Source organism: Tachypleus tridentatus, chromosome 2 (assembly GCF_004210375.1).
Source record: "Tachypleus tridentatus isolate NWPU-2018 chromosome 2, ASM421037v1, whole genome shotgun sequence".
Classification (NCBI taxonomy): Eukaryota; Metazoa; Arthropoda; class Merostomata; order Xiphosura; family Limulidae; genus Tachypleus; species Tachypleus tridentatus.
This window is the reverse complement of record NC_134826.1, coordinates 136,878,789-136,894,077: the sequence shown is the minus strand read 5'-3', so window position 1 is coordinate 136,894,077 and position 15,289 is coordinate 136,878,789. Positions and strand designations below refer to the sequence as shown.

The following is a 15,289-nucleotide window of genomic DNA, read 5'->3' as shown; positions in this document are numbered from 1 at the left end:
TTTTCAGATATTTTGGCCACTAAAATAAATGTCTTACTTCTAAGAAAGGTTCTGAGTAACATTTCTGTTTGATAATAACAACCAAGATTTATTTTCATGATCAATTCTGTTCAGAAACTTCAACCTTAATAGTTGTTTAATCTATTTTCCAACAATCTCTCCCCATTTATGATTAACTTGCAAAGTAATTTGAAGTACTGTTTCATTTGCTGTGTGCAAATAATCTAATAACTTGTTATGAAATTTACTAAAATAGTGATGTGATTATTATAGCACTTAATAAATAGAAACTGGTGTATGCAATATTAATCCAGACAGTCATTGTATTCTGACATAAATACTGTTCCATTATTAACTTGTACAACCACAGTTTTTTAATATGAACCTACAGATTGTGAATATTATGCTGTGTGTGTTTAAAGTAGAACTATAATGGTGTTGCTGCAAAGAAATGGGTAATGAATTTAACGAAGGATAAGTATCACTTGTGTGTGATGTGGGCTAACAGAACAGAGAAGACAGTTTTTGGAGTTTTTTTACATGTTCTTATCATGTTACATACACAAAGACTGGGGGTTACACAACAAACAATGCGTAAAAGTTGTTGGTTAAATCTTGTAAGATATTTACTGTGCACTCTCCCAATCCCTTAACGCAAGTTTAACATTGAGTATTTTAGTTTTCTAGTCTGTAAGCTTAGTGACATTAATAATTATCAGTACGTATGGAACTTGTAATATTTTTGCTACATTCTACATTATAAGTCTCCTCACGTCACAAAACCTTCAGTTGTCAGTTTTTGTGTGCCAGGTTCATGTTTTTTGTCATTACACCCAAAATTACACATGAAAAAGTAATTTCTGTGTTTATTTAGTATTGTTAAAAATTAAACATCAAACAATAGGAAGTAGTGTTACCAACACAAGAGAACCTAAAGAAGCTATTGAAATATTATGGAAGAAAGGTCAAAAGGTTATAAGTATTGCAGGAATCATGGATGTTCAGCAAGTCATTCATTTACAGATGGTTTGTAGTAAGTTTAATATCACTCACTGAGAAGAATACATAGAAAGGGTCAAAGTTCAAAGAAAGGCTTGAAACAAAGATTAACACTAGTTCTGACTATTAAACAACGATGGTAGTGTTAAATTCTGTGGTTTGGTCAGTAAAACTCGACCATTCTTTCACTGTTTAAAAATAAACATTCTTTTGGTTGAAACAAAATACACCAATGAATGCAACAATGCATTTTAATTTTACAATGAATATACAAGTATAGTAAATGTGCTTCATTGGATAAATTAACATATTTCCAAACTCAGGCTTGTAAAGAATATTTTACCAATACACTAATTAATATACATTGTGGACTACATTACTATGTCACATATCTTTTGTTTAACATGGGTCAAGACCACTACGACAGGTTATCGGTGTCTTTGTATGTGATTGCTACTGTACCTCAGTTAAGGAAAGTTCCACTCAAATTCAATGGAAAAAAAAATTTTCTTTTCAACAGAAAGTACAACAACTTATCAAAACAATGCAGACCACTAAATGTTTGCACTAACTAACATAAGAGCATCTCTAAAATTTGAAGGCACGGAAATCTGACGGATATTTGCTCTGATCTAATCTCCATTTGTTATACAAACTAAGACACTACTATACCTGATACCAAAAACTTGTAGTTTATTATTTTCTAAAAGTACCATTCCAAAAATTACTAAAATAATTTGTTGTTCATAATTATAATAAAACTACATTTTCCTTGAGTTATATTACTAGTCAAAAAGGCACACAGTATACCAGAAAAGCCAGCTGTTCTTTTATCTATACCTTACCGTGCAACAAGGGTTAAAATTTAAAAAAAAATTCAGGTAATGTACAAGTAATTTTTTGATAAGTTGTAAAACTTAAAACACTAATTAAAACCAATATTGAAGATTATTTTTAAATATATTCTCAATTTTTATAATTTTTCAATTACATGTCATTTGGATTCAAATTGTCATTAAAACTGTTTTATGTGACACATGACCCACTCCACTTTTTTGGTGATGAATATCCATAGTAAATCTTGATTCATGAAATTAGAGAATTTTTGTTATCAGTAATGAGAAACAGCTGAAACTAAAAATTCACATGTGTTAGTGCTTTTCTACTCACCTATTATATTGTAAACATTGATTTTACTAATTCTAAGAACTTGTAACTAAATGAAAATAAGAGTATGTTATAATTTGAAGAGTCACACCACATCTGCCATATCCAATCCTAGAGAGGTCTTCTGGGTGACTGGATACTACAAATGTTGTAGTGATGTAGTCAAGTTATATCATCAGGTTTTTGTCAATAATGACTGTTATCATCCATGCTATAACAATTTATTTTTTTTAAAATTACTCTGATAACTATTGGTTGAAAATAACTTTTACAATTATACATCACATATTCACAATAATTGTTTACTGATAAAAATAGCAGCAGTGGTTAAATTCATTTGAAAAGCTTCATAAGGTCATAATACATGACCTTACTTTACTGACCAAATACAAGTTGCCAACAAGAACTGTGTATAAACTTCTATAGTAAAAATGACTGGTAAGATACCTGGTATAAAAACACGAATAGCCAAAGTAACTTACGGTTACAGAGAAAGTTTCCGAAGTTTAACTAAAGATCAGTTTTAGTTCAGAAAATTCTGCTAATTTTGCACAAAAACAATGTATAATGTATGTCAGCATTATTAAAATACAACATTGTAGAATAACTACCACATGTACTACACACGGAAAGGCTGCAAAAAGTAATATACATAAGATGTTCACTACTGACAGAAATAGTGCATACACACTACTGACAAGATACCAGAGAAATGAGTGTGATACAATGTAAGCTTCCTCAAAATGTAATAACATTTTGATACATAATTTAACTTCACATAATGTTATCTAATAGTAAGATTCAATGATTCCTTTATGGTTAAACCTTAGCTATACAAGATTACTTAGAATTAATAAGTTTAGTGTGTAAATGATATCACCATTCAGAAGTAGGCAGAAAATATACAGAAATTAAACTTTTTAAATTTTTAAAAAATGAACCCAGGTACAAAGGCATCTAAGTAAACACACCATATTTTGTTTGATCAACTGGCTTCACTCTTCATTTTGGACCACACTTTTGGGTCTCCTTGTATCACAGAGTTGATATAAGGGTAAGATTCTTCTGGCCACACAATATGGACAACAGGCCAATCAACTCCTATGCTGTGCTTAGACTCTGATATTGAATTCTGATTTAGATAGCTGTTTTGGAAAAAGACACCCGCAAATGGTTTGAGTCACTCAGCTGGTAATTATGCATTTTCTGAAGGAAAGAAAAGAGCATCAGAACATCAGAAACAGTTACATGATTAGAGGTATGCAGATCAAAATAAACAATGTAACTTAACGTTACAATTATTCATTTACTTCTAGGTCTAGAGAATTAAGTGACAGGCAATACAAAATCATTCTACTTGTTCTGTGCCTGCAAAATAGAATAACAAGCAACATATTAAAACTATTTAGCTAGTTCTAGGAATGCAGAGTAGAATGGCAAGTAGTACATCATAAAATAATGGCTGCAGTTTTAAATGCTGAAACCTGACAAAGTATTGGAAATCACACACCTAATGTTTTCAATAAAAATCATGGTTGACTGCAGCTGCTTTACATTTCATATTAGATTTGTTCATTATTCACTTGAAATCAGAGGCACATAAAAAAAAAAAATTCATATTAAAACTACTTAAATAAATCAATGAACCCAAAACAACAACAACAAAGTCTTTTGCAACTCCATGCTAAACAATATCAAACTTAATGATAAATAATGAATTCCTAGCAAAAAACACTACGTGATAATTAGTGTGATAAAATATTGGAACAAAGTAACTTGTAATAAAGTCCTTGAGGAATTTCTACATTTGGTGTACACAACAGGTTTTAGATATTAAAAACAATTTTTTTTGAACTGATAATTATTCAGTTGCCCCCTCTTATTCAGAATTTATTGCTAAAATAAAACAAAACAACTCACAATCAGAGCAATTACAGCCTCTTCAACTGACCCCATCTGAATAAGAGCCATCTTGGGGTCCTTACTGTAAAATATAAGAAAAACTAGAACTAAATGGACTATGATGTTTACACTTATTTACAATAGAAACAATAATAATTGAAATAATAAACCTCTATTTATTTGAAAATAATGTCATTATTTAAAGTGTGCCATACCAACATATGTACACTGTTGCAGATGGTCTTCTTAAAGATGATGATCAGTCTAATTTTGATGTCACACAATTGGCCAATCTGTAGCTCATGCTTCACCAAATAAAGCATTACATACCATGGTAACTTTTTGCAAAATATAACTTAATATACTTTAGTAATGTGCACATGTACTCTCAATTCTAGGCTGCTAATTTCATTACAGTGTAAAATAATTTTTTAGCACAGATACACGGCAGTTGTGTTTTATTTTTTTGAGTAAGACTTACTTTTAGTCATAGCTATTAATAAAATGTGTAGGAACATGATACTATATATATATATATATTACTTGAACAGTTTCAATGTAACTTTTGCAGTTGTGGTCTGAAATATAAATTATTTCACAAACATCATGTGCTCAGGAGGTACTGTTGACTAGTACTAGAATAACGTTGAAACATTACTTAGGATACTCTAACAACATATAAGTGATGAAATTATATGATATAGGCCAAACAGAGGCTCAGCATTAATTCTGGGGGCTAATACTGCTAAAAAACAGGATGTGGTACTCATGGTAGGCATAGAACAGATAGCCCATTTTATAGTTTTGCACTACAAAACAAACCAAACTTAGCGCTCACTGAGAATAGCTGAAAACATCTATGTAGTCTAGCTTAATCAGTTTATGTTTTATATACTAAGATAATTAATAAAAGGGTAAAACACACAAACAGATCATATCAGTTGGTTTTCAGATATTCTCAAATGGTTCTCAGACACTACCAGTTTCTACAATCATGCATAATAATGTTAAATCTAAAGTGATTCAAATTATGGAAGTGCTTGGTATGTAGGGATGGGCTGAAAAAAAATGGCTGCCACATTCAATCTATTACATTATTATGCTAACAAATGATAGCAGTAATGTTATCCTATTCCTTTACCATATCTATTTTTGCGTGGAAAAAAAATTACTACTCAGCAGTGAGTTTAGTTTGTAAACATATTTTATTTTCAAGTTTCATAAATAAGTTTCATTTCTGTTCGCTAGATGGCAGAACAAATTGTTCTCATTTAGAGACTATTTGTGACTACATTAAAAACGGTATTTACTAAAACGGTTTTAGTAAAAATAATTAAAGAAAGAAATAAATATCTTAGGTAACGTTTCAGGTATCAAGGATATAATGGTTAGTTATGCAACTAACAGATACATGTAGACGTTAGTAATGTCTGAATTTGAAAACATTGGTTCTTTAATTATCGAAACAGTAAATTATACAGTGAGCCTGGCAGCTGTGTGCACATGTGTGGTACCATACTGCATGGTCTGGGAATCTGTATTAAGTCCTCCATATTAATACTTTTATCATGAGCTCAATCCTTGTGACTGACCTTGTAACTATTTTGTGCTTGTTATAATTTTCACACTATAACTGTAAAATTAGTAGGTGTATGTTAACAAAACTTGGCATGACATATTATTAGTACATATTACAAGGCTTTCATCAACAAGATTCCAGATTCATTTTGTTAAGTTTTAAGGTTTTTAAGTAATGTTTTTCTTATGCCTTTTTTCACATATTGTCTATCCAACATGAAAATAATTTTCATTTTAAGATTAAAATACTTTTATGCATCAAAGTTTTAAAATTTCATATGCAAAATTTTTATAACCTACAGATAATTATCAAACATTCTTTAACAAAAAACTTCATATTTTTGTCTTATTCTCAATATCAAATCTTTGTTTGGGTCTGGTATGTTTGATCTTGTAACCACCATACAAAATTAGGAAATAAGTATAAATTATGCTTTATTTGTTATAAGTGCAGGTTATAACATGCAAACACAAATGTTTAGTTTAATAGCTCAAATGTCATAATATTATACTTTTATATATATTTATTGGTTTTATTACATTGACTGTTCAGCCATACCTGGCTAACATCACAAAAGTTACAATAACCCAGTGAACGTGCATTCATATATGTTCCCATATACCACAATATAAAACTGACCATTACAAAGTGACCTGTTTTAGTGGATTAGTATTTTGTCAGATACTGTCACGTTTCAGTTATAGTACATCATATACAAGCGTGTGTGTGTATTATTATTATTATTTATATTTACAAATAAATTATTAAACTTACTTTTTTTAAAACATAGAACATTAAATAAGTTAGTATAGCAAATAATTAGATCTTCTAGTTACAACTTTTGTACTAATTTGCTGCTTTTAGTAGGTTGCTAAGCCTTAAAACTTCAGATGTGGACAATATAAAACAAAAAATAATTTTTAGATTTTATATAAATATCTGAAAAAAAAATCATAAATTACTATGAATGTATTTATTTTATATACTATATATAATTCATATAATAGAATTCCACAATAATTTAACAAGCTTAGTAATTAAGCTGTATTTGAGTCTAAAAAAATACAAAATTTCAAGCAGACTAAATATTCAATTTACCAATTTAAAGTCTTGTATTCAAAGATGAGAAAGCCACCAGGGGAACATTGTAAGTTTCTGATTGGTTATTTATATGTCATAGATAAGTAACTGTGTAGGAAGAAAAGTTTTCACAAATCGAAAGTGGCAGGTGGGGCAGTGGCATTTGATTCAGTACTTGCACAATATCTCAACAAATAGAAAAGATAGGAGGATCTTATTTTATATTCTAACTTTTAAATATTAGTAACTTAAGTTCCTAATCTGTGAAAAACTACAAACTTTGTACTTGAATATCACAAAAATCTAATCTGAACCAGTGGTGCATTCAACATATCACATGATGCACAAAGGTCGATGTTTAACTTTTTGTTTTAATATTTACTTTTAAATTAAGAAATTACCTAATGTACAATACTAAAAGTTGGATTATAATCTACATTTTGATACCAAACTTACTGACATAAATTCATAAAACAGTAGCTCAATAAACTTTTGAATGTGAGTTTACAAACAAGATAACATGGTCTCTGACTCATGTGCAGAGGGATTAATTAACAACCCTAGTATGTGATAGAGGTGAATGTATTCACATTCAGTAAATTGGGTAAAGTTTGAAGGTGTGGGTTCTGTAAATATCCCCTTAATTTCAGTCTAGTGTTCCAGGATACTTGTACTGTTCTGAACAAATAGTAGCTTCACTGGACCCAACGTGATCCAAAATTATAGAAACTGATATGATGTTAAATAATATATATTACCACTAAATGTAACTTACTTCAATATATTGATTAAAAAAAGAGAGAGAGAAAACAAGCAATAAACATTTTTTGGCAAAAATTAAGTATGATATAGGGAAGGCAATGTCAAGTACAGAAACAATGTGTGAATGAATCCACAAAACCATTCAAAAAGCACTATACAAGTAGTCAGACTGTTCCAAGAATAACGTATCTATAACTAAATGTTAAATTCCTGTCAGATGCATGGTTTCATATTTGAATAAAAACATTTAAACTGAATATTGCTATACAATCTTACAGTGGCTAATAACCATAAGCTTGTAAAGTTAACTTAGTACTTATTAGATACTTACAAAGGGATTTTTGTATATAGGGACAAGTATACCAAACCAATCATAATAGTTTTCTTACAATACCTGTTTCATTACTTGTGTACTTAAAAATACGAGGGTAAATCTAAAGCACAAATTCTTAAAACTGAAGCTTTTTGACTTCAAACTTATTTATCATTTAAAGAAAAACAAAAAAATGCAAACTTTTCATTCTTAAATTTTACTTAAAATTAAAACATACGAATAACTGTACGTACGGAAAAAATTTGAAGGCAGTAACAACCCCTCCAGTTTGTGTAAAGGCATCTTTGATTTCATCTTCAGAAATATCTGGCCTTTAACAGAAAAGATTTTCAATACATTATTCATAAAACACAAAGGATGTTTTCAAATAATCAAGCACATGTACAGAAAGTAAGAGATGGCCTTTACCAGTCTGTGTCTTCTAAAAGTATATCTTATAGTTTAGTTTTGGTAAACTTTAAACAGAATAATCAAATACATGTACAGAAAGTAAGAGACAACCTTCACTAGTGTTTGTTATCTTTTAAAAATATATCTTACAGTTTAGTTTTGGTAAACTTTAAACAGAATAATCAAATACATGTACAGAAAGTAAGAGACGATCTTCACTAGTGGTTGTTATCTTTTAAAAATATATCTTACAGTTTAGTTTTGGTAAACTTTAAACAGAAAAATCAAATACATGTATAGAAAGTAAGAGACAACCTTCACTAGTGTTTGTTATCTTTTAAAATATATCTTACAGTTTAGTTTTGGTAAACTTTAAACAGAAAAATCAAATACATGTATAGAAAGTAAGAGACAACCTTCACTAGTGTTTGTTATCTTTTAAAAATATATCTTACAGTTTAGTTTTGGTAAACTTTAAACAGAAAAATCAAATACATGTATAGAAAGTAAGAGACAACCTTCACTAGTGTTTGTTATCTTTTAAAAATATATCTTACAGTTTAGTTTTGGTAAACTTTAAACAGAAAAATCAAATACATGTATAGAAAGTAAGAGACAACCTTCACTAGTGTTTGTTATCTTTTAAAAATATATCTTTCAGTTTAGTTTTGGTAAACTTTAAACAGAAAAATCAAATACATGTATAGAAAGTAAGAGACAACCTTCACTAGTGTTTGTCTCATCTAATTTTATCAAAATAATGTAAACCAAAAAAAAAAGAAAAAAAGATATGTATGTGCATGTGTGTGTCTACATATAAATAGATACATATGTCTGTGTGTCTACGTATAAATAGATACATATGTCTGTGTGTCTACATTATAAATAGACACATATGTCTGTGTGTCTACATTATAAATAGATACATATGTCTGTGTGTCTAGTATAAATAGATACATATGTCTGTGTGTCTCACGTGATAAATAGATACATATGTCTGTGTGTCTACGTATAAATAGATACATATGTCTGTGTGTCTACGTATAAATAGATACATATGTCTGTGTGTCTACGTATAAATAGATACATATGTCTGTGTGTCTACGTATAAATAGATACATATGTCTGTGTGTCTACGTATAAATAGATACATATGTCTGTGTGTCTACGTATAAATAGATACATATGTCTGTGTGTCTACGTATAAATAGATACACATGTCTGTGTGTCTACTTATAAATGGATACACGTCTGTGTGTCTACATATAAATAGATACACATGTCTGTGTGTCTACATATAAATAGATACACATGTCTGTGTGTCTACGTATAAATAGATACATATGTCTGTGTGTCTACATATAAATAGATACACATGTCTGTGTGTCTACATATAAATAGATACACATGTCTGTGTGTCTACATATAAATAGATACACATGTCTGTGTGTCTACATATAAATAGATACACATGTCTGTGTGTCTACATATAAATAGATACATATGTCTGTGTGTCTACATATAAATAGATACATGTCTGTGTGTCTACGTATAAATAGATACATATGTCTGTGTGTCTACGTATAAATAGATACATATGTCTGTGTGTCTACGTATAAATAGATACATATGTCTGTGTGTCTACGTGATAAATAGATACATATGTCTGTGTGTCTACATGATAAATAGATACATATGTCTGTGTGTCTACGTATAAATAGATACATATGTCTGTGTGTCTACGTATAAATAGATACATGTCTGTGTGTCTACGTATAAATAGATACATATGTCTGTGTGTTTACTTATAAATAGATACATATGTCTGTGTGTCTACGTATAAATAGATACATATGTCTGTGTGTCTACATATAAATAGATACATATGTCTGTGTGTCTATACATATAAATAGATACATATGTCTGTGTGCCTACGTATAAATAGATACATATGTCTGTGTGTCTACATATAAATAGATACATATGTCTGTGTGCCTACGTATAAATAGATACATATGTCTGTGTGCCTACATATAAATCTAGTTTCTTTTTAAACCACTGATTACAAAGACATGTTATATACATTAACAAAAACTAAAAATATGTAAGAGTGAAAACTTTAGGATTATAAAATAATTTACAAATAAAATGACATTTTATATTTTAAGACTGATTTTTTGTTGAGTTATTGAGTAGGAAACACAGAATAATCAAATACACAAGAAAATGCATTATGAAGCAGAAATTTGAATTATCTTAGCCCTAACTAAGTTCAAACCAAGAACTGACTAGACATAAAATAAACACAGTAAAACCCAATCAAAGTTAAAAAAAACGTGTATATAGTGTTGGGAATTTACTGGAGAGAAATATGTATTCTTGAAATCTTAAGTTGCATTATTCTCATGTAGCAGATATTACTCAAGCAAATGATGGTCACTCTCACTTCAATAACAGATGTTGTGTCCTTGAGACATCAGCTGATTTGCCAGTGGAAGTAATCACTGTTTACTTCTTTATTGTATGCTTGATGTTACATTACTTTTTTCCTTTGAGAAAGTACATGTGATGCTCTAGTTGAATGACCTAGTTCTTTAACTGGGGCAAGAGGAACTTCATGGTTCCTTTAACTGATCTCCCTTTAGTTAATAAATTTTTCAAACTTTCTGTACATAATGAGCATATGACAGATTTGGAGAACTACTGTGGTATGCAGACATGCTATTTACACTTTGTATGTCTGGATTTTGGAGCAAAGGTTAAAAGTCTTTATTATTAGAAGCTATACGAGTTTTTAGTACCAGCCAAAATACATACTTTTCTCTCTCTAATTACAATACAACATAGCTTTCTGGAACCACGTAGGACCTATTGCTCCATCTTCTAAACTAAACTGAAACTATTGTTAAATAAGTTAAGAAATAATAATCTCAAACCGAGTTCTTATGAAGTCCTGTCACATCACATTTTCAGATTGTAGTCCAACTAACACAGCACTATCTCTAACAAAGACCCATCAACTAAAGTCACAACTAGTCGACAATAATCTACTCGTAATATTTTGTAATTTACCATTGTATCTGTACTTTAATTAATTAATTATTATTATGTATAATTTTTGACACCAAGTTCTCAATACAAGTATAAGAGGGGGTTTTGCTTTTACTATAAAGAAGGGATTAAGAATGGTACTTGTTGTTCTATACTATACCAATAAGGCTAACACACAACAGCTCAACCTCGCTTCAATAATTTAGTATATAACTTAATAAACAAAGCAAACTAGTACAAGCTGACTACTGATTTCTCATGATAACCTGAAATTAATTAGAATACATGTAAGAAATGAGAGAAAATATGAACATTTTTTAACTACTGTCATTGAGAATAAAAACTATAAAGGCTTAATTAATTGTATTTAAACCTAAAAGCACCATCATTCAAATTAATATAATCTTTTTAAGACAAAAAAATTAGGTATTTTCTTAATAATAATCAGGTTTGATAGTCCATGAATAGGCCAAATAATTTGCTGTCCAATACATCTGTTGTTCAAAACAATAGGAATATATCCATCAAATATAAGCCTAATTTAGTATAAAATTGCACAAGCAAATTGATCCCAGTTGACTGTTGTGTCCTCAAAATGATTATAAACCAATTAAACATTGTTCTTAGAGATAAAAAAAAAATGTTAATGGGTATTTCTGATTGAACAAAAGTAAACAAAACGTTACTACAGAATGAACAATAACACTAACGGTATGTTGGACAGATGCAGAGTTGATGTTGGAGGGTAGATGTTCTGGTAATTTTTTGACCCTGGCTTCTTGAATCTGTGAAGAGGGGACGTGGCAAAGTCTTTGGTCAACCCAGCATCCTGAATTGTTAAGAAAAGGAAATATTTTCAATATAATTCATCAAAATACTCAGCAAAATGAACTTGTGATATCTGTCTTTGTAAACAAGTAATTCTGATTACATACTTTGCTAATTATAAATTAATAAAGACCACGACATAGAATGTACAAATTATTTTTCTGCTAAAATAAAAATTCATAACATCACGAGCGTTTGTGCAGTAACTCACCGGCTGTCCTTCTTTTGGCATTTGAACAATTTGGTGTTTTGATGGAGTTATTCTCATTTGTTTCCCATATAAAGAAATCTTGTCTAAATGTGTCATGGCTGGAAAACAAGACAGAAGTTTAATATTTTTACATTTGATACCACTCAAACAAATTTTATATAAAATCTAAAGTCTGCATCTGAACCACTAGCATTGAATACACTTCATATAAGAAGAGAAAGACATATTACTTATATGAGACTAAAAAAAGACATTTTCATCAGTTCAAAAGTTTAAATTCATAACAGTTATATGTAGAATCATAAGAATTTTAAAATGTGCAGAGTTCAAAAATGAGCTTACATTTTGTCATATTAAAGTGAGTACTTATTTATGTCCAATATAAAAACAAAATTCTGTATGAAAAATAAGTGCCTGCAGGGGCTTTACCAGAGGGAGCCACAGTCATCCCCTTCAAGCTGAAGAAAAAAATAATTTATGCTTAACAATGTATTGTGTTCCTTGATCCAATACTTAACATCACACGTTATTTTCTGCAAAAATATCTATTTATATCACTTGTTTTACTTGAGAGATAATCACCATTTAATTAAAGGCTAATTTCCTTTGTCATTCTGTCACTTACGATTGAGATGCACTTGTGACAATAGTAAGGATACCTCAGAAAGTGTAACTTCTGTTTTGCATGAAATTGCAGATGCTTGCTTTTTCCTCTAATGTATGGGAGTTTGCATTGGCAGTTTTGAAACTTTGAAAAGGTTTTCTTCTTTTCAAAGAATCCATTCATGATCTTGCAAGAAAAAAAAAAGGTGTGCCCATAATGGGAAATCTTTGTTTTACTGGTGTGCATTCATTTTCTAAGAGCAATTTTGGAATAAAAAATAATATATACCAAACACATTTACTGAGTGTCATCCTCAATCTATAAATGTCAGAATGTGTTACAACTTAATCTCTTTGTTTTCAAATATTTTAGCTTGTACATCTCCAAGTTTTTGCTCTTGTTAAAATAAACTGTCAAAGCACGTGAATTTCTCTGGCTTTATACAAATGTATAAGTACAACAAATATTGAAAATTTAGGTATTCAAGTAGTAGCCACCCTCCCCTAGACAAAATCCTGGCAGAACACTTGGACTTTCTCTTGATTTTAGTTCATATACCTTCCACATATAAAATGAAATACATTAAACTTTATAATTTCTCGTAATCCGAGGGTTCCAGGTTCAAATCCTCATTGCACAAAATATGCTCGCCCTTTCAGCTGTGGGGGCATTATAATGTGTCGGTAAATCCCACTATTCGATGGTAAAAGAGTAGCCTAAGAGTTGGCTGTGGGTAATGATGACAAGCTGCCTTCTCTCTAGTTTCACACTGCTAAATTAGTGAAGGTTAGTGCAGATAGCCCTCATGTAACTTTGTGCAATTGTCAAAACAAACCAAACAATAATTTCTGAGCTGTGAGGATTTTGTGCATATCCAGGAGAAAGCGAACAAGATATTTTATTCCAGTTTAGAATAAAACATTTTGTTTCTACTCAACTACTATTCATGCTTTATATAAACAGTAACTACTTCCAGTAACTGCAAGTGTAGAAAACCTTTAACAAAAGCTACAGGTAACATATGCTTTCATGTTGTACTGATTTTGGCTTTGTTTGAAAGATGCTAGATTACAAAGCCAGAGAAGAGTAAGTTCATAAAACCTTGTATGCCAAGGAGATGAAATGAAACAAAACTGAATAGGCCTGACTCTCTAACCAGTGAAGTAATACAGAAACTTTCCTCTAATAGTAGAGCTAAAACTGTACATAATAAATATTGTACATTTAAGTAATTATTTTGTATTCAAGTATATTTCACACAGATCGTAAAATAATAACGTGAAAGTTTTGTACCAAACAAATAAGCTGAAACTGGATACCAAAAAAAAAACACTCAGAGTTAAGTTCCTCACCCAGCTGTGCCTGTTGGGGTTCTGCCATTTGTATTAAAGCATTGTCCTTTTTGTTAAACAAAATCTTGACCCGTACGACATCACCATACACTCCTGCATAAATGATATTTTATTGGTTAATGAAATTATTTGTATTTTGTCTACAATATATATTATTTACTGAATAAATTAATCAAAAAAAGAAGTATTACTTAAAGTAATACACAGCTTAAAAGCAAACAGGTTATCTTTAGGATTGGCTTATATTCATAAGGTTTGTTTTGTGTTAACCAGTATAGCCTAGTATAAAAAAATAATCTTACAAAAATACATGCAAGAAAATAATTCACTTTTTAGTAAGTTATGGTAGCTATTTCACTGATTGAGGGGTCACAATTGAGAATGTTTTTTTTTTATAGAGGTATCAAAATATATTAAATAGTTGCATTTGTACACACAAGGTTGTAATCAAATCAAAACCAATTACCAGAAAAATGTGTGGAAAATACAGTGATCTAAGCCTACTGTTGGACAAGTAAAGTTTATATTAACATAGAAAAAATAAGTTATTGTTATACCTTTACTTAAATATAATTATAAAATTATTAATTAACGTTACAATACTCAGTATGTCAATTAAAAATCAGCCATTCTGAATAAGTGCAGATTAAAGAATATGAAGTGGAATGATGATTCAAAAGCCGTACCAAAAAGGATAAAAAGAGCTTCTGGCGTGACCATCTACAGCCGGAGTAGATAATGAAGAGGAGATTGATACACAAATCCAGATGGAAAACACCAGGAGGCCAAATATGGAAGAAGAAAAACAAATTAAAGTATGAATTACACTGTACTAATCAGGAAGTATCTTTTTACTATTATTTGGAATCAGTGGAGACAGGACATAAAAACATTAAGAACTGGAAAGATACAAACTTGTGAAGTTAAAGCCCTAATTACTGATATACATGTTGTGGCTGTTCTATGAACTCACAAACGTTGTACTGCATCAGTGGGTTAATATGAGATTAGTACATTACAATAATGAAAT

The 15,289-nt window shown here is 30.0% G+C and overlaps 1 protein-coding gene across 3 annotated transcripts in view; it reads right to left on the bottom strand.

Moving 5' to 3' along the window:
* Positions 1 to 1,487: 1,487 nt before the first annotated feature.
* LOC143245208 (polypyrimidine tract-binding protein 1-like) overlaps positions 1,488 to 15,289 on the bottom strand; it is a 118,415-nt gene continuing 104,613 nt past the window's right edge. For all 3 annotated transcript variants that reach the window (XM_076491274.1, XM_076491276.1, XM_076491275.1), the window contains 7 exons: positions 14,946 to 14,979; positions 14,260 to 14,352; positions 12,304 to 12,401; positions 11,975 to 12,093; positions 8,057 to 8,134; positions 4,087 to 4,150; positions 1,488 to 3,372 (listed from right to left, as the gene is read on the bottom strand). In XM_076491274.1, coding sequence (XP_076347389.1) covers positions 3,304 to 3,372; positions 4,087 to 4,150; positions 8,057 to 8,134; positions 11,975 to 12,093; positions 12,304 to 12,401; positions 14,260 to 14,352; positions 14,946 to 14,979 — 555 coding nt within the window. In that variant the 3' untranslated portion in view covers positions 1,488 to 3,303. The remainder of the gene's footprint in view (positions 3,373 to 4,086; positions 4,151 to 8,056; positions 8,135 to 11,974; positions 12,094 to 12,303; positions 12,402 to 14,259; positions 14,353 to 14,945; positions 14,980 to 15,289) is intronic.